The 27,804-nt window shown below is 39.8% G+C and overlaps 1 protein-coding gene across 1 annotated transcript; it reads right to left on the bottom strand.

Annotated features, from left to right (window-relative positions):
- Positions 1-11,569: 11,569 nt before the first annotated feature.
- On the bottom strand, positions 11,570-12,499 carry LOC140322254 (olfactory receptor 5G29-like). The gene has a single exon (XM_072398838.1). It carries the CDS (start codon positions 12,497-12,499, stop codon positions 11,570-11,572), a length of 930 nt encoding a protein of 309 aa, XP_072254939.1.
- Positions 12,500-27,804: the final 15,305 nt, after the last annotated feature.

Genomic DNA, 27,804 nt, shown 5'->3' with positions numbered 1-27,804 from the left:
AAGAATGAAAAGAAGGGAAGTGAAGGGAAAGACTGAGAAAAGAAAGAAGGAAAGTAAAGGATCGGAAAAGAAGGAGAGACGTGAAGGGATGAGAAAAAGAGTAGTAGTGAAAAAATGAAGGAAAAGAGATGAGGAGATGCAGAGAAAAATAACAAGGCATGCAGAAAAGAGGAGGACAGAGAGGAAAAGAAGGGAAAGTGAAGCAAGGGGGGGAAACACAAGGAAGAGCTAAAGGGGTGCACAGGAGAAAAAATAAGGAGAGGTGTGAAATAGAGAAAGGAAAGGAAGACGCGAACAAGAGTGAAGGAAGAGGGAGTAAGAAAATGAAGGACAACATAAGAAAGAGTACGTGGTGAGAACGAGTGCAATGAAGGGAATGGGGAAATGTGGGAAAAGAGAAAAAGGAGTAAAAAGATGGATGGAGAGGGAGGAGATGGAAAAAAAAAAGAGAGGGATACAGGAATTAATGGGACAAAAGAAGAACAGGAATTGGGAAAGGGAAATGAGAGGAAGGAAAGAGGAGAGGCAGAGAACATGGAAATAAAAACTAGGGGGAAAATTATAGTTAGTAGAGAAGTCAAGACAAATGGTAAAAGGTAAAAGAGGATAATATGGAAGAAAAAAAAGAAACAGTACAAAGAAAAGAGGGAATGTGAAGAAAACAATAAATAATTTATTATTGTAAAATTCTCACTTTATTCAGAATATATATTGTTAGTAACTTGCATAACAATATTATTAATGATATTATTCCTACCTCAACCTGAGTCTATCCGTAACATCCTAGCCCAATCATCAAATTATTATCAGAATGTAGCATCACCACTTCTGCACATAATGAGATCCTGGATGTAAGACCCATTTTGCATTTAGCTTTTATATGTTTCTGTAGATTAAGTTAATGGATCTCTGTGGACCGATTCTCATTTTTATAATTGGGGCACGAGGGGGGACAATGATACAATTTCCATTGGAGAATTTAACCAATTAATTTTTTTGTTTTCATAATAAACATTTTTGCATTAACATAATTAACCGAATACAGAAATGTCTGATGTCATAATTCTGCTGTAGTACACCTGTAATACTAAAAGAAACAAAACCTAAAAAATGAAGGAGTTTAGACTCTAATCCTCTGATTTCTTACATTCTTGTTCCAGCTTTGTTACCTGTATGTACTAAGGTTAGAGACAAGAATCAAATAAGGTTGATATTGAATAATTATTCTGCTTTTGGGATATTTGGAGACCAGTTTGCTAAAGAGATTGAGAACTGCTGATTAGGGATGAGCAAGAAGGCCTCTGACAGTCTCACGAAAATTTCCTTGAACGTCGGATGGGTCCGCAAACTTTTGGCGACCTGATTTCGTGAATTCCATTAAAGTCAATGGGCCTGAGTTTAAACATTAATAGCAAAGCCCCTATACATGTTAGAACCACCAAATTTGCTAGGTATGTGTAGGAGAACAGTGGCAACAAGGAAAAAATACAAAAGCTCCAAAAGACCTTTGTGGTTTTCCAGAAAATGGCATGCAAAGTGACAGCAGGCAAATAGGATTTTTGTGTGATGGACAGCGTACAGAAGGCAGCATAAACATTAGGACATTGAGGGTGGTGCTATGTGTGAACTCAACCCATTAGCAGTAGTCTCTACCATCAAAACAGCAGGAGACTGCATTGCTAGCTGGCATCATGACCTGGATGACATGTGTTAGGAATGCCACCTATAAAGTTGTGGAGAAGTATGCAGTGATATTAGGCAAAAAGATGGAGGACCAGAGATGGAGCGTGGGTCAGCGAGAGCAGTAGCAGTGTGTGGCCTCAGGTCAGCTATCGCCAGAGAGACCGCATTGGTAAGTTTCATGGAGAGCTGAGTGTAGTGCATCGTCAATGCCACCCAGAAGTGTCTAATACATTTTTAGTGAATGGAGTACTGACAGGCGGCAACAACAGCAGGAGGAAGAGGTTGGTGGGCCCTGAGAAGGAGCAGGGATCGCATTGGTAACTGGCATCTAGAGCTGGGTGTAGTGCATCGTCAATGCCACACAGAAGTGTGTAATACAAAAATCTGATCTGTGGTGCCAGAAGCAGTAGGAAGGTAGATGATATTGCTAGTTTGTATCATAAAGTGGATGACATGAATGCCAACCCTCAATCTTACAATACTTAGGTACCTTTGCTTAATTTTTCAGCTATCAGTGTGGCAGTACTGGGGGCTTTCATGTGCAGCTTGTTGGCCTCCTGGAAGCAGCAGAAATGTAAAGTATATTGCTAACTGGCACAATGGCAAGCATGCGATGAATGCCACCCCTATACATTGCGATAACTAGCAGAAAAATTCAACCAAGGCAGGCTCAGCTGACAGGGTGTTGGTGATAGCCAGCCACAGACTCAGCACAGGAGCAGTGTGGGTTCAGGGAGGCATCTTGGTTGGCCAGTGAGTCCTTGTGTCAGCCGATCAGTGACATCTGCAGTGGGGGTATGATAGTTGTAAGTAACCCACCTTTCGTTCATTTTCAAAAAGGTGAGGCAATTGACATTTTCCGGCGACAGTCTAGATCGGTTGTCAGTGACCACTCCACCAGCGGCACTGAAGGTTGCAGAACACTGGATGCCAGGCAGGAAAGAAGCTTGATGGGATGCTGTGCAAACTGCGGGCAGATTTCAAGCCTGTTGACCCAAAAATTAATGGCGTCACTACTGTCAGGACAGGCATCCTCCTCATAACTCCTGTCGTCAACACCACCACCAACAGCAAGAAAAGAGCCAACGTGCACCATGCGCTTCATGCATTCTTGATGGTTATGCCCCCGCACTTCACTTGTTTGAGGTGGCTGCATCAGGTTTCACAAGGCATTCAGAAAATCTTCTGCACCACCAGGTTCAGTACGTGGGCAAGTCACATGTGTTATGCGGCCCATGCGCAGTCCTTGTGGGTTCAGGGAGGCATCTTGGTTGGCCAGTGAGTCCTTGTGTCAGCCAATCAGTGACATCTGCAGTGGGGATATGATAGTTGTAAGTAACCCACCTTTCGTTCATTTTCAGGTGAGGCAATTGACATTTTCTGGTGACAGTCGTGATCGGTTGTCAATGACCACTCCGCCAGCGGCACTGAAGGTTGCAGAACACTGGATGTCAGGCATGAAAGAAGCTTGATGAGATACTGTGCAAACTGCGGGCAGATTTCAAGCCTGTTGACCCAAAAATTAATGGCGTCACTACTGTCAGGACAGGCATCCTCCCCATAACTCCTGTCGTCAACACCACCACCAACAGCAAGAAAAGAGCCAACGTGCACCATGCGCTTCATGCGTTCTTGATGGTTATGCCCCCGCACTTCACTTGTTTGAGGTGGCCGCATCAGGTTTCACAAGGCATTCAGAAAATCTTCTGCACCACCAGGTTCAGTACGTGGGCAAGTCACATGTGTTATGCGGCCCATGCGCAGCCCCGTTGTCGCACACTACATTGCCTGATGTGAGCCGGGAGGTCGTCAACCAAGCCTCAACCTCCCTGTGCAAAGCGGACAAGAGTTCTTTGGCAGTGTGACTTTTCTCCCCCAAGGACACTAATTTAAGCACTGCATGGCAACGCATGTGCTTGAGGGAGCTGTAGTGGCATGCCTGCTTAACCACAGTGTCCTGTGGTGGAGAGGGGTTGATGGTAAAAGGAATGGAGTAGGAGGTATAAAAGGACTGGGGTGGCCCATGCTTTTCCACCACATCCTTTGGCAGGGGTACCAGGTGCTGTAATGCCTCTTGCAGACTACCGCCCACTGAGCTATGCAAGGCCACCCAGTGAGCGGTGAAGGACAGGTAGCGTCCCACTCCATGCCTGGTTGTCCAGCTGTCCATGCTAACATGCATTTGGCTAGACGCTGAGAATGCCAATGACATGCTGAGGAGATGTTTTCCATTAAGTGTCCATGTAAACTGGGTACAGCTGTGTGGGAGCAGTAATGCCTGCTTGGTATAATCCACCACCGCTCGGCACAGGCCATCAGGTCACAGAAGGGAGCCAAGTCGACAAGGCTGTATGGCAGTAGCTGCAAGACCAATAGTTTGGCTAGATGTGAATTGAGATCAATGACTCTTTTGTTGGTTGGGCCCATAGCCTGATGCCTTGCGCAGAACTCTGGTAGAGTGGGCTGAAGAGCTGGAAGCTAGGGGAGCTGAAGGGGTCACTGGAGTATCCATCTTGTGGCGACAAACGTCGTCTGATGCCACCAAACCTGCGGGCAGAAGCTGATACTTCCTTTCCGCTAGAAGTCTGGCTGGCACCAGCCTCCTGAGACGTAGTAGCAATGAGAGTTGGAGGTGGAGAAGGAGTCAATTGAGGGAAAAGAAGAAAGGATGACGTGGTTGCACCTCCTTTAGGAGAATACAAGTACTGGTCCCACTTTGGTTTGTGGTTCTTGCGCATGTGGGAAAGAAGGGATGTTGTACCCAAATGTGATCCAACTGTCCTCTGCGGATCGGCCTGTGGCACAGGATGCAGATTGATACGCACCGGTCATCGTCTTTCAGTGTGAAAAAGGACCACACTGGAGAGATGCGTGCAACCACTTTGCTGCTCTTTTTCTTTGCCTGCCTCTGCGTCTGCTGGGTGCGCTGTGTCTGCTCCTGCTACATCTCCCCCATGGTCACATTGTCTGACTGTTCCCCTGCTTGTGCTCACTCTTTTGTCTCTTCTTTGGGACACACATGAGGCAGACTTGCAGCCCTTTCCATCCCCAGTCTGTTGCTGCTGCTGCCTTTCCTCTACGTCTGTTTCGGAACTGCTGCTAGCCCTTACACATACCGGTGGTTCCCAGGTGACAGCACATTCATCATCATCATCCTCATTTTCTTCTAAGCCAACCTCTGCAAATGCAGCCACTGATCCAGAACCCTCACCCAGAAAGTCCTCACCACTTTCTCCAAGGGTTTCAAAGTCTGCCTCCTGCTCTGAACTTCGAACTGACAGATCTTCAGGCTGATCGTCAAACAACATGGGAGAGTCATCGGGAGGTACAAGCACATTAGCCACACTAATTCCTGTGTTCCTGCTCCTGTCACGGCTGTGCTGGTTCCTGCTGCTGCAGGAGAAGAGCCTGCTGCACTTAAGGTCCCTGGGACTCAGTCCATAATACTCTTTACATGACATCTACCAGTGTACTGGTGCTCCGCACACATCTCAGACCCGTTTGACAACTTGTTCTGCTGCCTCCAACAGTATGCTGCTGCTGCTGCTGTCCTACAGTGGCGGATTCCCCCTGCCAAATGTGGCTGGTCGCCCAACACCACTCCTTCCCCTGGGTCTACCTCTTATCTTTTACTTATTCTGGCAAAAATGCACCTGTACCAGACGGTAAATAGGAACTGGTATTAAATACTAAAATATCTGTATTTATTTTATAGTAGGACAGAAATTTCACTGTACCAAAATGTCTTCTTTGGTAAATAGGAACAAGTATCAAACACTGAAATATCTGGTACAGTGAAATTTCTGTGCTACTGGAAAATAAATACAAACACCCTTTTTTGGTAAATAGGAACTGCAAATGATTTTATTTAACTTTAGTGAATGTAAAGTGTGAAAAAAAGATGACTAACAGTGTCTTCGCTAATACACAATATAGATTACACTAAATGTGCTGACTGCTGACAAAGCTGACTAGCTATGCGTGGCACTACAAGTAGCAGAAACCACAGTTGTACCTTCAGCGCATGTGCAGTCAGTGAACAGTACCTAAGAGTGTAATATACACAATATAACTTGCCTTAAATGTGCTGACTGCTGACAATTTAACTAAAATGACTTGCAGGTAGCTCGTGTACAAGTAAATGCCCTATAAAACACAGAACTATGCAGCTAACAATTAACTAAGAGACTCCTACACTGTCCCTGTAACACTACACGTCTCTCCCTGAGTCTATCCTCTACACAGGACACAAGATGGAGTTACTAACCCTTCCCTCCTTTCCTGTATTTATATGCCTGTGCTCAGATCTCTCCTGATTGGCTGCTGGGCCTTGCTGTGCATCCTACCACGATTCCCGCAAAAATTTCTCACCGTTATCACCCGCTGCTTTTTCCCTCGTTCGTTCAGCGAGAACACATCCTCATGGCGAATCACAAGGCCGCTCTCGCTTACATGTTTGGTAAGCGAGAAACGCCCGATTCGCAGAGGGATTGAATTTAAAAATCTCGCTCGCTCATCCCTACGGTTGATTTCTCTTGCTGAGAGCCTGGGGGAGCTCGGTGTTATTGTACTTGCAAGTTACGTAGAACTTACTGCAGAGCAGGTTTATATTGGGCAGGGACGATAGTGTTATAGAGCTGTAGAATACAGAGCTATGTTGTAGTGTAGTCATCATCTTTCTCCTTTTGCTTTGTGTTGTCACTGGGTCTCATTCCACTAAGTTAGTTGCAGGATATGTTACAGCAATCATTGAATACTGCTTCTTACATTCTTTACATTAGCCCACCAACAGCAATGCTTTATGTTGTTTGTGAGTCAAGTAGCGAGAAGAACATTCAACATACAGACAACTCCTAGATACGAACAAGGATTCCCTGCTCGTTCGTGTGCAGGGCAGAGGCTTGATCGGATGGCGGGGTGTTGTTTGCATGACTTGTAGAAGAAATGGAGGTGGAAGAAGAAGTGGGTGATCCTAAGAGTTGAGCTGATCTGTAACATTTTGTAACTCTTTAATGACCAAGACAAACTCTGCAGTTGTTTCTTCCTGCATATCAAAATAGAGTTTGCTCCAAAAGTCAATGAAATTCTAGGCTCCATAAACTTTTTTGTTTGTTTGTGATTAACTCACAGTGAGGATTTTATACAGTATCTGACACCACACTGCCTAATCATATGTTGAGACAAACATCTTTTGCTCCCCTATTTACCACGGCAAGAGTTGATATTCTGCCCCCATGGTAAATAGGGAGAGGTCCCTGAAGGTAAATCCCTTTCCTACGCAATGCATACGGAGGAAAGGGATTTTACTTCAGGAGGCATTCCCTGGTGGTGGCCGGAGCCATTGAGTCCGGCCTATTGTACTCCCTCCCACCTCATAAATGGCCTAGTGGCCAAAAAAGTTTGCCGACCCCTGCTCTAAAACCTGCAACTTTTGTTACATTTTAAAACAGCTCTATGTGTTTCATAATTTTACACAAAAAAAGTTTGGGTAAAAAAAGTAGCATGAATTATATTATATTTTTGTAAAAAAATATTAGATATCTGGGTTTAACTATGTTATGTGCCCAATAAATTAAACCAGCTGATTCCCTGAATATACTGAATATTCTGTTTTTTCTATCAATTGATTTTTTTTTCCCTGATGGCGCTAACAAGATGACAATGGTAGGATGCATTGGGATAAAAATGTGGTTCAGCAAACATGTGACATCATTGTCACACATGGATTGGCCACCACAGAGTCCAGACCTTAGCCCCATGTAGAAGCACTGGGTTGTGATGATGAAAACTTTACACTTTGCCTGACTCTCCCATTACTAATACAAGATCTTGGGGAAAAACTAATGCAATTCTGGACAAAATAAATCTTAATAGGTTTGTGCACAATATGATACAATGGTGAATGAATGCCATAATCAAAGCTAAAGGGGATCCAACTAAATTTTATTGCCTGACATTTTTTTGGCCAGATGACAGAATAAATGTAACATTTTGCTATCACATTTTTAACAAGCTTTATTGGCTGATATGTAAGAGTTTACATATAAAAGGCCTGTAGGGGTGTTTTATGGTGACATCAAGTGTCTATTAGACTTTAATTTCTACCTAGGAAACCTAAGAGAAAGGCTTATATGACAAGGTTTGGAGGGTGCAAGAGCCACAATAGGTTACAGAAAGGATAAAACGGGCTGAGGTTTTGTGTGTATACCTCCAAACGTTGTAAAAGGTAGCAGGTCCAATGGGGGCTTCCCAGTGCACAGTAAAGGTAGCACAGTGTCAGGAAAACTTTATAACTCCTTTATAAAATTTAGAAATGGCATAATTAAAACATATAGCATTTAATGTGTATTTCCTCACTATTTAGCACCTGGTTGGGCTCCAAATGTACTTGAAGTTCACAAATGTTTAAGCAGGTTAGATGAACATAGAGCATTTGAGATGAAATCCCTTTGCTATGTTGATATTGGTGTCAACATTTTATCTGGTGGTATGGCAAAAAAATCTCCCTTTCGGGTACAGTGAATAGAAAGCTACTTTGTATGGACCCAGATACAATTTTTTTGGCCATGGCTTTATAGAACTTTTAACATACCACTTTAAATATCTGTAATTGGTAATATCTTTGTATTTGGATTTACTTAATAAAAAGCTGATGTTGCTACCAAAAAATACAGCCCTTTGTGTGGTCTTGTTTTTTGGGTTCTGTTGAAAAAGGGAGGATTTGCCAAAGTGTAAAATGTTGGCTAAAATGTCATCCACATCAATTCAAAGAGATAGCTAAAAATCTCCCTTGTTACCCTCATTGACTACAGAGAAGATTGCTACCTAATCACAGATATGTGTGGCAGGTAAAGGAAAATCTCTATTCAATCTCTTCCATGCTATGTTAAAAATGCAATGCTAACATACAATACAAGGGCTAACATACAATAAAAGTTTCCACATTACAACATCCTACTTGCCCTCACCCCTAATAGAATGATACATTTATTTTCCATATACACATTTATTCATAGCTTCTCTTATTTCCACGTTCCGTAAACTATATACAGCAGGATTCAGTATCGGTGTAAACATGGTATATAAGAGTGAGATAATTTTGTTGATATTTTGTGAATTGCTGGAAGGAGATGCTGTGTATTTAGCAGTTAGGGTTCCATAGTATATTGTGACTACTATGATGTGTGAACTACAGGTGGAGAAGGCTTTCATTCTTCCATAAGTGGTGGAAATCTTTAGGATAGCGAAGACGATTCTAACATACGTCACCATCACAAACACAAAGGGAAGAAGCACGATGGGTATGGAAAATACAATAGTTTCTATTTCTAAGATGTAGGTGTCTGAACAAGATGCATCAAGAAGAGGAGCAAGATCACAGTAAATGTGATCAATGATGTTGCAACCACAAAACTCCAAAAAAGATACTGGAATTACCGAGGTCAGGCTGAGAAGAAACCCAAGTGACCAAGACCAAGCAATGAGTTGGAAACGGACTTTAAAATCCATCATTGTAATATAGTGTAACGGAATACAGATGGCCAAGTATCTATCATAAGACATTGCTGTCAGGAGAAAACATTCAGAAATGGTGGAAGAGCAACCAAAATAGTACTGTGTCACACATGCACTCACCATCATTGGTCTGGCTGTTCTTAATAAGGTACACAATAGGTACGGAACCACATTTGTAGACAGTAAGATGTCTGAAAGGGATAAATGACACAAAAAATAATACATTGGAGTGTGAAGCTTGTCATATCCCAATATCAGCACAATAATCAGGATGTTCCCAGCTACGGTGAAAATGTAGGTGAGGGAAAACAGAACAAAAAGTGCAGAATTTAGACTTGCAGAACATTGAATCCCCAGTAAAACGAATTCAGTGATTATTGTCTGGTTGCAAGTAATCATGATAACAGAAAACCATGAACAGATTTCAGTAGAAAAAATTGCATGAACCCATAAGCTCTTGTAGCAAAAACACAACAGGAGGTGTTCCTTCTATTATATTTCAATCCTTGGCTAGCAAAAAGCACCACTCAGCTCTAGATGTCTTGGTTGCCTAGTTTTCCTTTACTACATTTATCTCTTCTAGGCCTTCAGCTTCTTAAGAAGTCCATCTAGGATGAAATGCATAGAGCAATTGTAAGGTACTTACCCCACCAGCGATCCTGCGTCGTTCACGCCCGCGGGGACCCCAGGGATCATGGGCAATGAAGAGGAAACTGCTGCAGCATTCAATTAGACCCTGACATTAGCTCCTTGCCTGGTATAGCCTCTGTGTTATAGTGTGCTTTGGTGCATTCTTCTGTTGGATTTCCGTGTTAACCTCTGTTGTCTTCCCTCGTGTCTTGTTACCAGCTCAGACTTATTACCACAGCAATCCGGTCTGATTATTGACTATTGCATGGACTCTGCCTGCCCTGACTTTGTATTGTCCCTGACTACGCCTTCTGCCTCATCCTTCTGTACTTCACTTTATCAGATTGATCTCTGGTGTTTGACCTTGGCCTGTAACTGGATTACGCAATAAAGGTTGTTGAAAATACTTCCTGGAGTTGGTTGTGATTTGTGTGCCCAGACGCATTACAGCAATAAGTCGGTGCAGGTTTTTTATAGAGTTACATGTGTTAAAGTGGAAACAATGGGATGAGCCCACAAGCCCTTGTGGCAACAACACAGCAGGGGGTGTTCCTTCAATTGTATGCCGATCCTTGGCTAGCCAAAAGTTGTTGTCATAATATCAGGCCTTCCTACATTTAGCACCCCCCAAATTCTATATGTTTGGGTTGCTTTATAAGTCTGCTTTTACCACATGCTTTTCTTCTTGGCCTGCAGCTTCTTCATAAGCTTCCTAAGAAGTCTATCTAGGATGAAATTCATGGAGCAGAAGTCTATTCTCTGATGTAAAGATGTAGAAACTGTGTCTGAAATGTAGCTCCTGGAAAATTCAAACAATTGGGCATGACAATGAAGCAATTGTGAATAAATGGGAGCACATTATATAGCAATCTATTGATTCCACTTGGGTTTGTTTTATGCTACCGTTCCCAAAGTGTCTAATTAGGAATTAAAGGAAAATCAATTATTTTGAAATATTATTTCTTACTGTACATAAGAGAATCTTGATGATAAAAAGTCTTGAAAACCCTTGTTTTCTTATGTGTGTGTATTATATATTCTCATATACGATGAAATATGGTGGACTGGTAGTGTTGTGTATTTTTTATGTTTTTGGGCTGGACATCTAAAAAAAAATAAAAAATGAGATATGTTTTAACTGTCTCACTCTTTAATAAGTTTTCTTCTTATCGGATAATAGAAATGCTCTCTCTGTTTGGCACTTCTATTATGGATTTGAAATCAGCAACTCCTATGAACATTGAGGTGCCACCCAAGTCAGGCTGTCAGAATCCTGCCATTGCCTTCACAAATACCCAATTACCAGGTCTTGTATGCTTATGATGGGTCAGCAGGAAAGGGGGCTTCTTGTACAATGCCACTGCCTGATTTATTAAAGCTCTCTAACATCAAAGAAGAAGAAAGTGGGTGATTCAGCAAACCGGAAATGGATTTCTTAAAATCATTTGATAATATTTGGAAAATGTTTTCAATTCTGGGCCAGATCCATCTTGGAGGGCTTTAAAAATTCAGGCCAATGGGGGGTTTTGTAAGAAGTGTAAGGAGTCATGAGGAAACGCCAATGATAAGGAGGTTAGGAGTTTCATTACGATGGTGATTTATCATCACTGGAGATGTCTAAAAGCTATGGTGAGTATCATCTTTGTCCTTCCTACAACTTTGCTCAGAATGAAAAGTCAAACGTGGTCACAGGGTCTATTTACAAAAAAAAAAAAATAAACCCAGTTTCCCATTCAAAATGTTACATAACATTAATGAATTTATGCATAGCTTCTTTTATATCACGATTCCGTAGACTATATACAACAGGATTCAGCAGTGGTGTAAACGCGGTATATAGAAGTGAGATCATTTTGTTGATATTTAGTGTATTCCCAGAAGCAGGTGCTGTGTATTTAGAAACTAGGGTCCCATAGTATATTGCCACAACTATGATGTGAGAACTGCAGGTGGAAAAAGCTTTCTTTCTTTCCGAGGCAGTGGAAATCTTCAAGATGGTGTAGAAAATTCTAACGTAAGATACCATCACAAACATGAAAGGAAATAGAACTATAGGTATAGAAAATATAATAGTTTCCAGTTCTATGATGTAGGTGTTTGAGCAGGAGGCACTGAGGAGAGGAGCGTGGTCACAGTAGAGGTCATCAATAATATTACAACCACAGAACTCCATTTGAGCCATAGGAATAACAGAGGACAGGTTAAGGAGAAACCCAAGAGACCAGGACCAAACAACAAGATGAACACAGACCTTAGTACCCATTATGTTATTATAGTATAATGGCCTACAAATGGCCAAATATCGATCATAAGACATTGCTGTTAGGAGAAAACATTCAGAAACCGTTGCAGAGGAACCAAAAAAGTACTGTGTTAGGCAGGAACTCACCAACATAGTTTTACATTTGCCTAATAGCATACACAGTAGATATGGAACCACATTGGTAGACATTAGGATGTCAGAAAAAGATAAATGACACAAAAAGAAATACATTGGGGTATGAAGCTTTTCACTTCTCAAAATCAGCGCAATGATGAGGACGTTACCGGCTGTTGTTAAAATGTAGATTATAGAAAGTATGACGAAAAGTGAGTATTTAAGAGTTAGAGAGCCTTGGATCCCCAGCAGAACAAACTCAGTGATTCTTGTCTGGTTGCAGGAATTCATCATGTTATGAAGAATGTGGTCAGATTTTTGTGGTCTGTAGAAATCAACTAGACTTAAGGTTTCTTCATTTCATATTTACTATGAGACAAAAGAAATAGTAAGTCAGCATTTCTAGGTGATCAGCATTTGGTCTATTTAATTAAAATAAGTCTAAATCAATCTTCTGCAGAGGACCTTTCACCTCAGTGACTATGTCAAATTATTCAAATGGCCCCCCCACTAAAACTAAAAGTTTAAAAACATGTGTGTGTGTGGTGGTAGCATAGTTACCTTTACCAAGCTAGATCTCAAAGAATGTTGAATAGATTTTTACTATTATTAACTTAACTATAATTAACTATTATTATTATTAACTAGTATTTATATAGCGCTAACAAATTACGCATCGCCATAGTAATGTCACTGGATTGTGAGCCCCTTTGAGGGACAGCTAAAGTCTCTACCATAGCTATATATATATCTTAAATATATATACCTGGGACCTAGCACTGCAAAGCCCAGAGTGCTAACCTCTGCTTTCCATAGAGTGCCATCATCCACTCCCTAGGTAGATCTCAGAGAATGTTGTGTATCTATCTACTGAACTTGGGTTGGGAAACACTGATTTAGAATATAAGAATAAAAATAGTATAAGAATATTAGGAGAATATAAGAATAAAAACACAAGCATTGTTTAGATGTTTGCTATATGTTGAAAGAAGTAAATTTTATGATGTGCACTTACTTCTTTACATAAATTTACTTAGACACCCAATAAAACATATGAGTATTAGACTCTTCATTTAAAACGCTTGGACTTGAATAAGTCAAAGGTAAGTATTCTCCATGATTCAGGACTCTGCGTTGAATATATTTTATTTTCTCAGAACCCCTTTCAGTGTGGGTAGGAACACATCTCAAGACAAGAGTTTCTCTACTGCATTCATTCTAGTTGTGTAGCTGTAAAAATGTAGAATGACCATATATTATAACAAATTATTGTACACGTAATGATATATAGCTTTTCACAGGTTGTCCCTAACATAGACTCACTTTGCCCCCAAATAAAAGTTCCCCTTTTACCAACTGAGGTCTTTGCCACTAAGTCAGGTCCCAGTATCCTAAGTGTGAAATAAAATCAGAGAAGGACCCAGAGGAGGATTTTCTTGGTTCACAAAGGCAATGAAAGGCCATTCCTATTCACACATATTGGGCCTGATATATTAAAGACTGTAGAAGACAGACTGTCATAGGAGGCCATGGTTCAGCCAGCAAACCAAAGCAAAATAAATGAATTAATTAAAAAATAATTTACTATTAGTTGACAAATGTTTTCATTCTTGGAGCAGATCGATTCCAGGTTTGCTGGATCACCCAAACTCTCCCATGATAGTCTATGTTCTCCAGTCTTGGGGACATTAATAAATAAGTCCCACTATGCTTCACATCATTACTGTGGACACAGCTTCCTAGTAGTGACAATATTGGACTATACCTAAGTAATCTATTACAGTAATGCCATTCTAACCTGTTAAATGATCATGGGAACACAATTGGGAGGTAGATGCAGATTTGAATAGAATACATAGAAAAGGTTGAAGTCATTTTTTTTAACCCCCCTAGTGGTAATCCCGAGTGTGACTCAGGGTGGAAAAAACTTGCAGAAAGCGGTAACCCCGGGGCCACACTTGGGGTAACTTTGGACGCCCCCCTTACCTCTGGCCCGCTGTGATGCCGGGGCGCCTCTTCATTGGGGGGCGTGCCCCGGGTGGGATATTTAAAAGAAGATTATTGAGTAATCTGCTGTTAAATGCCGGCCGGGTCCCGGGCCACCCCGCTGCTCGCATCTGCAGTTAGATGTGATTCACCATGCAGGATTTCTACGTAATCTGCTTTTAAATTTTTTTTACAGTAACATTAACAAAAAAACACAAAAGAAAAGTATAAAAACACATTTTAGTGCACCAGGCATCATGCCCAGTGCTCTGATTTACATTTTGCCCACTATTAGCCCTGACCTTGATCTGTCCTTTTGATGGCTTTTAAATCACTTCCTGAATGTATCATTTCATCACTTTGTCTTTGACCTTGATTGTGATTGATTCACCAGGCACCAGGGATGAAAATTGAGGCTGAATGCGACGCCCCCCTGGCATTCCTGATCTTGTTTTTGACTGGTTAAGTTTTTGAAAAAAATGTTGCAGAGACAAACAGCTAAGCAGCTCTTGTGTTTTCTAACTTTTTGAATTTTTTTGCCAAGTTTTTTATTTGCCAACATATATGTTGCTCTGTGTTTGCTAACTTTTTAAAATTTTAGAAATTTTTTGCTAATTTTTTTTTTTTTTTTTTATGTTGCTCTGTGTTTGCTAACTTTTTAAAATTTTAGAAATTTTTTGCTAATTTTTTTTTTTTTTTTATGCAAACATGTATTCTGCTCTGTGTTTGCTAACATATTACTTATAACATATCCTAAAATGCATTTTATATTCTGTTTTATGCAGGTACGCTGGACAACAGCAAGGTGCTCCACACCTGAGGTTTGCAAGAAGCAGAAAGTGGGAACCTGTGACCAAGGATGACATTTGGCTGTTTTTGGGCTTGGCGATCCTGCAGGGAGTTGTGGGCAAACCCATGCAGAAGTGGTATTGGTCCAAGAACAAAATGATTGCCACTCCATTCTTAGGCACAGTCATGCCAGAATACCGCTTTTCCCTCATCATGAAGTACCTGCACTTCGCAAACAATGAAGAATTTGATGAGACTACCCATCCTGCACCAAAACTGAAGAAAATTTGGGAAGTGTCTCAGATGATTCTACAATATTTCCAGCAAACCTATGTGCCAGAAAGAGATGTCAGCATTGACAAAAGTCTAATGGCTTGCAAGGGGAGGCTCAGCTGGGTGCAGTACATTGCGTCAAAGAGGGCACGATTTGGCGTGAAAATGTTTATGCTGTGCGAATCCTCATCTGGCTACATCTGGAATACAGTACTTTACACTGAAAAAGGGACACAGTTCAACCCCAGATACAGCCATTAGGATTGGCAACATCTTCAGTGCTATCCCTCATTGAGCCATTGCTAGGTCAGGGCTATTGTGTCATAACAATTTCTACACCTCTCCTGAGCCTTAGGAGTTCCTTCTGCAACACGGAACAGATGGCTATGGAACCCTTTGGGCTAACCGGCGCAACCTGCCATCATTGTTTGCAAACTGGAAGCTGAAGACAGGAGGTTGTCAACCCAGAACGCCTGACCGGTTGTCACTTCACCGAATACATTCCACCAACCCAGAAAAAGGCGGCACCTACAAGGATGTGCGTGGTTTGCTGCTCAAAGACTGATGAGAGAGGAAGGAAGAAACGCAAAGAAACCAGGTTCTACTGTCCTGACTGTAATGTGGGACACCCTGCTTCAAAATCTATCACACTCGGGATGTCTACTAAAAATGTAAATATTATTCTTTTCTAAAATCTGCATTTATTTTATATTATTATTTATCAATAATATTGCATCCTTGTTTGAAAAATTTCAGTGAGAACATTTTGATAAAAGATTTTTTTTTGATAAATTACATTGTTGCGGTCTATTTCATTCTTTTTTATAATGATGATTTAAATTATTTATTATATTATAATTTATGATTATATTATAATAAATAAATATAATTATTATACCCGGAAGTTAGCCACTGCTAACCTCCAGCCTTGATGGCTGATTTGACAATAATATTTCCTGAGTTACTGACCTGGAAAATATTCAAATCAGGAAAGTCAATTATATGTCAGAAGTCCTTATTTGCATAATTATATAAAATGCAAATGTAAACTTAAAACTATTTGAAGTATGATTGGTGTTATGCAAATATTTTTTAGTGAATCTGCAAAAAAATACTATACATTGAGACATAAGTCTTATGCTTGCCTCTATCTAAACTTTCTCTTGCAGCTGACAGTGCTAAGCCAGTGTCTGATGGACTGCCAGTCTGCTTGTAAGCTCCTTTGGTCGGCTGTTGTGCAGCCTCCCATTCAAACCTAATAGGCAGCACAATGGTCCCTGGGGTTGTGCTCACAGCAAGCTGACAAGGGTGTTGTGATGGAACCAGGAGATGTTGTTTCTGGCATGATCTCAAAGTAAGCCTCAGCACTAGATTTACAAAAAATGATTTGCTTTGGAAATCTATAAACACTAATACCAGTAATATTAAAAAAAAACATGCGAGTTTACATATACTTTATGCATGGTGTAGGTTGTGTCAGCCCTGCTGGCAACAGCTAATAGTTAATATACCAATCTTCTCACCTTGAACCCCATTGGTTCCATTTTTCACAATAGAAAGTAAGTTAACTTCATAAAGATAATAACATGCTCCTGCAAAAGTATTAACCATTCCCATTTACTGCAAAATACCAATGAGAACTTATTTGAGGATAATCTTATATAGTTAACGCCCTCTTCCCATTGGGATTCTTACCATATTATTAATCCCAAAGGGTCCAATTAACTATTAAGAGGATGTAAAAAAACATCATTTTTAGATTAGCTATCCTTAAGATAATAAAAATTAATGCAATAGTAACAACTTAGTTAATTTGCTAATCATATAATTTATTGTAAAAATGTTACATTCATTCAGTTGTAGATAAGAACACAAGGTAGGGCTCACAAAGCATTTCCAGGAAACAATCATATGTGTTGGGGTTGAATTACTAAAGTTAAATGGGGAGTTCACTTAGTCTGGTGAATTATTATCTCCTTGCAAGTAGTAAATAAGATAAGGCTCAGATGACTTTCATCCATGTAAATATCCTATTTCTTAAGTTGGGTATTGTTTGCAAAGTTAATTTTCACTGCATGAAATGCAGAATTATCCCTTGCAAAGATTTTGTGCCATGAACAGAAGAAGGTCATAATTCACTTAAGTGAACAACCTAAACTTTTTATTAAATCAACCCCATTCTGAAAGTTTGCTGCTTGCCCTTTACTCATCATTTTATGTCAGCCAGATTTAGAATGCTTTGTACAAAGCTTCTTGGTATGACTGCAGACTCTTGGAATATGATTCTATGTTTTAAAAAGATTATTCCCAAGTCTTGAAGTCAGTACTGGTCGTAGTGCTCATGGTGTTGAAAACAATTATAAAGTGAAGTTTTATAAGAAAGATCCTAATTTTAACCCGGCCTTATTTCATTAACAAATATTGCATCAATTTTGGGAAAACATCTTTAGCTGTATTTCTAAAAAGAAATACAATGCATAGATAAATATAATGGTAAACCTTTTATTTAATGTAAAAATATCATTTTTTACATTTTGATAAAATTCTTTGGGGAGGTCCCCTCTTCCATTTTTACTGTTATGATGGTAAAGACCAAAGTGGAAACCCACAGCCACCTGAGATACATACGTCACATATGCCAAGAGTCTTTAGGGTGTTTTTTCTTCACATGCCCAATATCAGGCATTCGCCATAAGGGGCTTTCCTGGAATATAAAAAAAAGTGCTTGAGGTCACACACGTGCGCAGCGAGAAGCAGAAGCTGCAAGTAGAAAGAAAAGGATAGTTGCTCTTGCTGTCCAGTCCCAAGAAGAAGGAAGCCAGGGTGACACGGGGCCTACCAGTTTGCAGATGATTTTATGGCTTTTTATCAGTAAACTTGAGTGTTATTATTATTATTTTTATTAATAAAAATAATGAAAGTTCTACTTTAGAAACTGGAGACATGGAGGGATACCCCCTTTTAATTGTCAGCAGAACCAATTTCCTTGTTTACATTTGGTTCCTTCTTCCAGGTGTCCATGTCACTTCCTTTGTGACAGTTCAACTCTCATTGAACATGTATTTTTGAGAGGAAAGCAATATGAGGTATCTACTCATCATAATATATATCATAGAAAAATAATAAATAATCATAAAAGAGGAACCATCTTCTTCCTATAGACTACCAAACTTTTGTGTTCAGTCTTTAAATTAGGCACATATTTATTGCCTCCAGAACATTGCAGGTCCGGGGTAGAGCTTTCCCTGATATGGACCTTACTTGGTCAATCCAAGAAAAGTTCCAAGGTAAACTCCTCCATATATGAGCCTCAGTGCCGCTGTTGTGGTCCTGGTTTCCCAGAGTGGACAGCAGATCCTGGGGACCATTAGACTTAGGTTGACCAGAACATTTAATCTCCCCAGGGTTTGATACTGTTCTAAACTAGTGAATCTTGAATTTAGCACTGACTCATAACTGCCTCATGGATTTTGATCCTGGGTAGAGCCTCACAGCAACAACCATTAGTGCTCACCATTAGACATCCCCTTTCAGTGTTTGGGCAAGGCATCCAGCCTCCATTGGGTCTTGCATACATGCAGAATAAAAGTATTGGAAATAAAACTGGCATAGTGACTGATAGATGACCAGGGAAACTGCTACATGGACAGGGCTGTAGGTAGATGCCGATAAAGGGCATGGTAAAAGCTAGCCCAGGTATTGATGCTGAGGGTCATAAATAGGAAAACAGAGATCTGTGCAGATAATCCAAGAGGTCAAATAGTTTGACTTTGTCTGCATAACCTTATTCTCTTCAACTTCAGTTAGTCAGGCAGATAATTTTTTTAGAAGAGGTCAGAACGTTTGGAGGGCAAAGTAGGGTAAAAGTAGCTAAAAGGCAGGTCTTTGGGACTGTGTTCACCTTTTCTGCCCGGGGGAAACAGAGAACCACCTGAGAATATCTAGGGAAGGCAGAGGGATGTGTGTGTATTAATCAGAACGTACTCCTAAACCAACAAATGGGAGTATGAGGTGAGAATCTAGTGGCAACCTCAAACACTCGTAAATTCACCTTTTCTTCTCCATCCATTAGCAATATCTCCAATGATGCTAGTGAAACAGCTGGTGGTACCTGTTTGTGTTGCCATTAAACTGTTATACTACTGGTCAGGCTTTACCTATTGAGGTCTTTTATTATTTTAAGAGGAGGCATTTGTGCCTTCACATTTAGTCTTGTCATTACTGCAAAATTGTGCAAAAGGCCAATGTTGTTTTACCCCAAACACAGGTGCTACGTGCTTATTTTTGTTCCCTGCTCCTTGTGTGTTCACATTTAGGCCTCTTCACATTGCTATCAAGCTAATTTGCATGTGATTTTTTTTTTTACCCCATGTTTAACCTTATGGTTGTAAGCTGCTACTTACTGGCCAATTTCTACTTTACCCAAAATTTATAAGCCAAGCCTTTCATTTTTACAGTAAATAAGGCCTGTTTGTGCCGCCATCAAACTTTGGAGCCAATTGCCAATTTTTCCCAACCACATAGCAACAGATACCTTAGCCAACTTCACATTCTTCACTCTGTGTGTATAAAATCTTTATAATATATAAGTTTCATATTTTAAATTTAATAAATTAACTTTTCAATGATATTCTAATTTATTGAGATGCACCTGTACAAAGAAGTCTATTTTTAAATGTTTTCATCCAAAATACACTCAACTTTTAAACAAAACATTCATATTTTTCACTTTGGGTTCAACTAGCAAAATGATGAATTATGATTCAGAGTGAAAATTATGTAAGTTTTGGGTAAAAGTTTTTTGGTGAATCCTGTATGACAACATTTATAAATAAACATCTTAGTGAGAAGTCAAGCTGACACCACTCAAATCTATTTCTGATCCCTTCTGCCCATGTGATATTCTGACCATATATTTTGTGAGCTTTCTACTTTGCCCCATATCTAGTAACTCTATGAATTTTATTGCTTGATGAAGCACAAACTACAGGACATATAATTTTATTGTTTGCTTTTTTATTAATGTATTATACTTTATATTTTAAGTTATTTCTTATTTCAAGTTATTATTTTGGTGGAATAAACCTTTAATATAATATTGCAAAATAAAATTGCAAAAAAAGAGAAACTATATAACTAAAGCTTATGAAAGAATTAGAAAATATACATTTACAATAGGAATCATTTCAATGTTAGGTTCAAATAAAATAAAATAGAAAAAGAGAATTATGTTTTGATAACCGTTAACATATCAAGGGATTAGACAATGCTTTTAATTAAACTTATGTCAATATTAGCATTCCCTGAAGCTCAGGTGACTTCTTCCAAATAAAGCCCTCGGGGTTATTGTGAAATTAGCAAACAATTCTTCTAACGAGTAGCCGATAATCCGCAGAGGCTTCAGTGTTTGTTATGTTACAAATAAACTAACGAGTGTAAAATGAGCTCCCAGGATAGCTCTGTGCTAAGGATCTCCTTGTGGAATCGTTGTTTCTGTAACATTGTTAGTGTAGCACTAAGCTTCCAATATTGATTACAAAGAGATTCTGTCTATGCAATGTCTATTGATCCAACACAGTGCTAATATTAAATGTCATTTATGTGTAAATATATGAATATATAGACTACATAATTCCCATAATATTAACTAGTCTCAAGAACAAAAAAAAAAATCTATAAAAGAAAAAACTTTTTTTATTATATTATACCCAATATATTTTATTATTTGTCTCAATATATGCAGCTACAGCTACCATACTTTTCTTTTTTTCAAGTATATTCTTTAGACTCGCCTACTATGCCAAGCATGGGCAAACTAGAACCCACAGGCCATAACTGGCCCATTGGGCTTATTAATCCGGGCCACTTTTACACGTAAATTATATCAGTTCATACAGACACTCTCCATCCATCTGGTACTGGCCTGGGCCATCTTTCAGATTAAAAAACGTATTGTGGACCTGAGCCAAAAAGTTTGCCCTGTGCTATGCAGTCCAGTACTGGTCCTCTTCTAGTTTAATTAATGCTCAATTCATTAATGCCTATTTGCCATTCAAACCAATTCCTGTGAAAACAGGTGTCACGTGACTTATGTAAATACATATATTCATCTTATAAATATAAACATATATTCTCACTTATATAAATATATAAATCATATACATAGGATGGGTACTGGTAGGTGAGTAATGGAAGACGGATTTGGATTTAAACAGATATTGTTCCCTTTTCCAAAATTTTAAGAATGAAGATAAGAAAGGCTAGCTTTATTGAACGTGTCTTGCATTTTATTAGATCAGTCTATAGAACGTCCCCTGTATTGCCACCAATTACGTTGTTACAACAAGGCAACGCCTTGTCTATTTGGCAGATTTAAAAAACAGGCTAAGCTCTTCTGGGTGAGGTCTTCACAAGATTTTGTGTGTTTATGGGAAGGTCTGCTCAATTAGCCAAAAGATCATGGTAAGCTACCTATGTTGAATAAGAAGAGCTTGCTCACAATTAGCATTATTATTGTTATACAAAATGTATATAGCGCCGACTCATTACAGTGCTCTGCAAAGGCCATAGTAATGTCACTAGCTGTACCTCAAAGGGGTTCACAATTTATGTCCCTACCATAGTCATATGTCATTAATACAGTCTAATGACACAGTTAAACCTAACTGCATGTTTTTGAAATGTGGGAGGAGTACCAAGAGGAAACAATCACAAACACAAAATCTGCAAACTCCATGCAGATAGCATTAGCGCTGCTAAGGCCAGTGCTAACCTCTGAGCCACCGCGCTGCCTATTTTATCACATGGGTGTTTATTATGGTTGAGGTTTTGGAGGACAACCAAGGGCCCCAATACAAAATTAGGCCAACTATGTATTTATTGAGGTGGCTTTGTACAGCCATGCCAGAACAGCAAGGACCCTGCTGCTCATAGAACGATGCTAGAAGAAATACAAAAAGTGTGTTCATATGTCTAAAAAGCCTCTTCTAAGGATACTTTAGTTTCATGCTGCTTTACACATGTATTTACCTCTGAAACAGCCCAATTTTAAAATTAAATTTAAAAATAAAGGACTCCCACACAGAGACATCTAATCAAAGTTACATTGTTTTACTGTAAGGCCATTCACACCTTCAGCCATGTAAATCAGTGGTCAAAACCTATGCAGACTTCCTGACACCAAGGATAGGGTTATCATAACAGAACAAGGTGATTCAACAAATTCCACATCACCTGGTCCTGGACAATCAGTATCTGCAATGTCACATTCCATGGTGATTGGATTGGGGTGCGTGCGATCTACATATACATGCTGATGTATTGCACTGATAGAATGGATGAAGCATCTCAAAAGGCTGACAAATGTCTTGAACATTTCCAGTTGAATGTGACTAATGGCTACTACATATCCCAACAAGTGTTTTCTGTAATATTTACAGGAAAACCTATTTTTTGTAAGTATGCTACAATAAATGTCATATGAATTACAATATTTTGCCTCAATTTGAGTAATTCATCTTCTCTGAAACAGAATCCATGTGTTACGGGCTTTGCTTCCCCCTGACAAGTAAAACCTGCACACCCCACAAGCAGCAATGGGCTGGTGACCCTAGCGGCTTCTAGCCTACTTTGCAATACGAAGGCTTTCCCCAGCAGGGGGTGACAAAGTTCACATGACTTCAGCTTAGCAATGGAGAGGTAGTTGAACAGGCCAAGGTCAGGTGGCAGGCAGGGGTTGTTGCAGGCAGGGGTTGTTGCAGGCAGTAGACAAGGCAATGTAAGGTAACAGGCTGAGGTCAGGGCAGGCAGCGGACAAGGCAATGTCAGGTAAGAGGCTGACATCAGGGCAGGCAGAAGACAAGGCAATTTCAGGTAACAGGCCAAGGTCAAGGCAGTCAGCAAACAAGGCATTGTAAGGTAACAGGCAAAGGTAAGGGCAGGCAGCAGACAAGGCAATGTTAAATACCAGGCTGAGATAAGGGCAGTTAATGGTCAAGGCAGAGTTGAAAACAGAGAACTAATTGGCGTTAATGCACAAAGGATCCAGCAACCTGAACCTGGAACTGAGGAGGTTTAAAAAGGTCCATTCCAGAATCCCCTTCAGCTGTGCACAGCCCCAGTATCTGTGCAGGGGATAAAGAGAACGTGGAGAATTGCATATGCTTAAAAAGTTACAGAGTTGCAGGTAATGTTGCAGCCAAATGGAAATGGAAGTCAAAGAAGAGATCTACAAATTCAAACTCCTGTGCTTTGCCTTTAAATCCCTCAAACAGTCCTTGAACCACCTTTCCAACCTGATAGAAAAACAGACCCATAGCCACTTTTACAGGTTTCCTTCCCCTGGCAGGTGACCCAGGATTACCTGAGGCGCAGAATCTAAGTGACCCCTGGGTCTTCATCAGAGCACCCCACAAGGAGTAATGGGCTGGTGACCCTAGTGGCCAACGGACTACTTTGCTGCAAGGGGGTCACCAGGTCATAGCCCCCAGGTTCTCCCCACCAGGAGGTGACACGGATCAGAAGACTGCGGCTTTGGAATGGTGATGAGGTTTGAAAACAGCCAGTCAAGGTAGCTGGACTGGCCGAGTTCAGGGCAGGCGCCAGGCGGAAGGCAAGGTGAGATCAAGTAACAGGCCGAGGTCAAGTTAGGTGAGGTCAGGTAACAGGCCAAAGTCTGCCTTGCTTGATGCCTGTACTGATTCAGGTAACAGGTTGAGGTAAAACACAGAAAATCCAAACAGACGACTAGCTGGCAGAGAGGGAGGAAGTGCACTGAGCATTCAGCAACCTGAATCTGGAACTGGAGAGGTTTAAAAAGGCCCAACAGCCATTGGCAGGACAGAGGTGAACAATCTGTAAATTGGTTGCAGCACCTTCTCCAGAATCCCATTTAGCTTTGCACAACCTCAGTTTCTGTGCAGCGGGTGGCAAGAATGGTGGAAAATTCATAGCTACATGCTGAGCAGATGGTCGATGGGTAGAGTTGTAACAGCCCCTCTCTTTGCTTCTCCAATGACCTACTAATGACTTCCTTGCTCATAATCTCATCACATGCACGGCTCCAAGACTTTTCTAGAGCTGCCTGGAATGTTCTTCCACATCACATTTGGCGTTCTACTTTCTGCTCCTTTAAAAGAGTCCTTAAAACCCATCTTTTCAAACTTGCTTTCTCCTCTTCTTCTGTCACTTAAACCCTCACTACTCACCCACCACTCCATATCTCCCCTCCTATTGTTTGCTGCTTTCCCACCTCTTAGATTGTAAGCTTTTCAGGGCAGGGTCCTCTCCTCCTCATGCGTCACTGTCTGTATCTGTCTGTCATTTGCAGCCCTTATTTAATGTACAGTGCCGTGTGATATGTTGGTGCCATATATATACTGTTTATTAATAATAATAATAATGTAAATGCTGCCGGATCAGGGTTATCATACATGCCTCCATACCAAAATAACAAAAACATAGAGAAAAGGTCTGATGGGTGCTCTCATCAAGCTTGTTTCAGTTTGGTGACCCAAAAAAGATAAATTTTAAGCATTTTTGTGTTTGATCTAGAAAAACAAATCAACTCCATTATTTCTGTCCTCACAACTTTACATACAACAGATTACAATAAACATTGATGATGATGATCAATCAAAACAACATGGGGGGGGATTCTAACCAGTTGTTTTCTTAGTGTTAATGAGACACGGATGTAAATAAAGTTGTTGTTGATGTAGATGCCCCTGGGAATTTCTGGTGATGACTTTCCTAATTTGAATCCCTAAAGACTTCTTCTCTCTATAAAAGCAACCATAAATGTGGCATGAATGATAATTGTATTGAACTTCCCATGAATATGACACTAGAGACAAAACTTGGGAGATCTTATGTTGCTTAATGTGAGTAGAATTCATTGGCTGCTTTGTGCAAGGCCTTCAAATACCAAATCCCAGTATCACAATGTTGTAACTATGGTCAAAAAACATGCATGATACATCTCTAGAGATAACAAACAGGATTATGTTACAAAAAAACAAACCCCATTACCTCTCAATCTTAGCATCAGATCTATTGACTTTCCACTATTATTCGTGAGACAACACTATTGGTTCATCAGGCAGCAGTGTTGTCATCCTTTGAGTAAACTACGAATAGTGCATCTAAACCTACATGCCTATCTAATACTAAACAACAATTTATATAGAAAAACAACCCCAATTAATATATTTACATTTAAAATACTGCCATATGTAAAAAGTTGACTGATGTAAGCATCCCTGGCCATGTGGTATTGGTTTGTCCCAAAACCTTGAATTACCTCTTTTGCTCCAGCATGGCCTGTTATAGGGAATGGAAAGGTAATACAATTACCTTTTATGGGGGACTCCTAAAAACTTGGGGTATAAATGGTCTCCCAGTGCTGGGGTTCTCCCACAACACAAAACACAAGGTGAACTGGTACATAACCAAGATGGCTCCAGTGTATGTAAAAGTGTGATGGGAACATTAAAGCGTAAATGATGGGACCTAATTTGAGTGATTCTATGCAGAGGCTTATGTATTCCTCTTAGATTCGAAACTTTTTATTACACTGAGAGTATTCTGTAACTGATAACCGTCCTGAGATTTGACTCCAGCTCTTTGATACTGTCTACTCTATCCCCCCCACTTACCTGTTGAGGGGTCCCAGGCTCCGTAGCCGTTGCATGGCTATAGTTACATCACACATTCTAAATATTCTATAATATCCTACAGCACAATATAAATACAAGAGAAAGAAGTACTTGACAAAAACTGTCCAAAGATCCCATGCCTAATAAACAATCCTTGAACTCATTTGTAATTTAATAATTTTTGAATTCTGCATTTACATTCACAATTGTCACATTCACTGGCCTGGAGAATAATTCATTGTTGCTTATAATGAATATGTGCCGATATGCTGATCTCAAGTCTTGATGATTTATTCTAAGGAAGCACTATCCATGCACTCTTCTGTTTGGGTCATACGCCTTGGCAATGACACAATTATAATTTCTGTAACTGCATCCATCCACTTTATTACCGATTATCCTCCTCCTTTTTTACATGCACCCTTTCCCAAACCTAATGGGAAGGACCAACTTATGGAAAAACAATTATATGTCCACAATCTGACAACTTCAGCCTTGTCATCTGGGCTTGATTTGGTTTGATTTGGTTTGATTTGGTATGATCCATTCATTATTCTTAGTAGTCCTAAATTGTATGACTGATCTCAAATCACACAGTGATTCAATGATTTAGAATCAGAACCTAAAAAGTGTACATACAGTTGACTCCATCATCATTACATATAAAGATAAAGGGGTAAAAGTCATCTTAAGGTGTCAGTTACTTTCATATACTTGCATCCTTTAGGCAAAAGATTAAGGAAAACCTGAACAATTATAAGTTAGAGGAAATCACCCCAGACTAAGGGTAATTCTCCTCTTAAATAATTGTCCCCAAATGATTCCCTTTACCTCTTGTTCTGGGGACAAGCCTGATTTATCGTCAGTTTTTGTTTCAATGACAATGATGACCAATACTATTTGATGGATTAATGTCCCTTATGACAGCACAGGTATCGATAAAGGATGGACGGAGTATATTTTTCTTGAATACTCTATGCAATAGATGCAACATGCTTGATGTTGTCTTATAATTGAGCATATTATCTTCCTGAAGCCATTTTTAAAGTTGTAAAGTAATGTTTCTGGCTGAAACCTAGCTAAAGTTCTCTTAAAAACTCAAAAAATCATTAAAAAAAAACAAGTCATCATTTGTTTATATGATGGCTACATTTTTTTTTTAATTTTTAGAACATTTATAGTACAGTAAAAACCTGCTCATCTATCCAGATATATAAGGCCTGGTTTATTACAGTTCCCCAAGGCTGGAGAGGATACACTTTTATCAGTTAAACTGGATTAAACTGGTTAATCCAGCAAACCTGGAATGTATTTCCTAAAAGTGACTTGCTATTTGTTAGCAAATGTTTCTAATCCTGGACCAGATCCATTCCAGCTTTGCTGGATCACCCAGCTTCTCTGATGAAAGTGCATCCTCTCCAGCCGTGGAGAGCTTTATTAAATCAGGCCAAAAGTGTCCAATATACATTCTGAGCTGAAGATGAAGCGTAAGAATTCATCCCATTCATTCTTAAAAAATCATCAACACACTATGTAATGGAGATAAACAAAGTCCAGCCATTGTGAAACCATAGCTTGCTTCATTGATGAGGAGTGAGCATCGCTACTCAGGGCATTATTTGCAGGAGAACCGGGTAAAAGTAAAGGGTTTCAAACTGATGGGTTTAAGTAACTATTTCTAAGGACGACCATCTCTTTTTTTTTTTGTATACATGCAATTACCTATATTTGTTAATAACATATACAGGCCATGATTCTTTTACAGTGCTATACAATGGTTTAGAATTAGTGGTCTCATTTCTAAAGTTCTATGGATCATTTAAAGCACTCAACATGTGGCTGGCTTTCAAAATTGCAGTTTATTTCCATTAACATTTTATTATATCACTGTAACAG

The sequence above is a fragment of the Pyxicephalus adspersus genome, chromosome 2 (assembly GCF_032062135.1).
Source record: "Pyxicephalus adspersus chromosome 2, UCB_Pads_2.0, whole genome shotgun sequence".
Taxonomy (NCBI): Eukaryota; Metazoa; Chordata; class Amphibia; order Anura; family Pyxicephalidae; genus Pyxicephalus; species Pyxicephalus adspersus.
The sequence above is the reverse complement of the archived record's forward strand: the minus strand, read 5'-3'. Positions and strand labels throughout refer to the sequence as shown.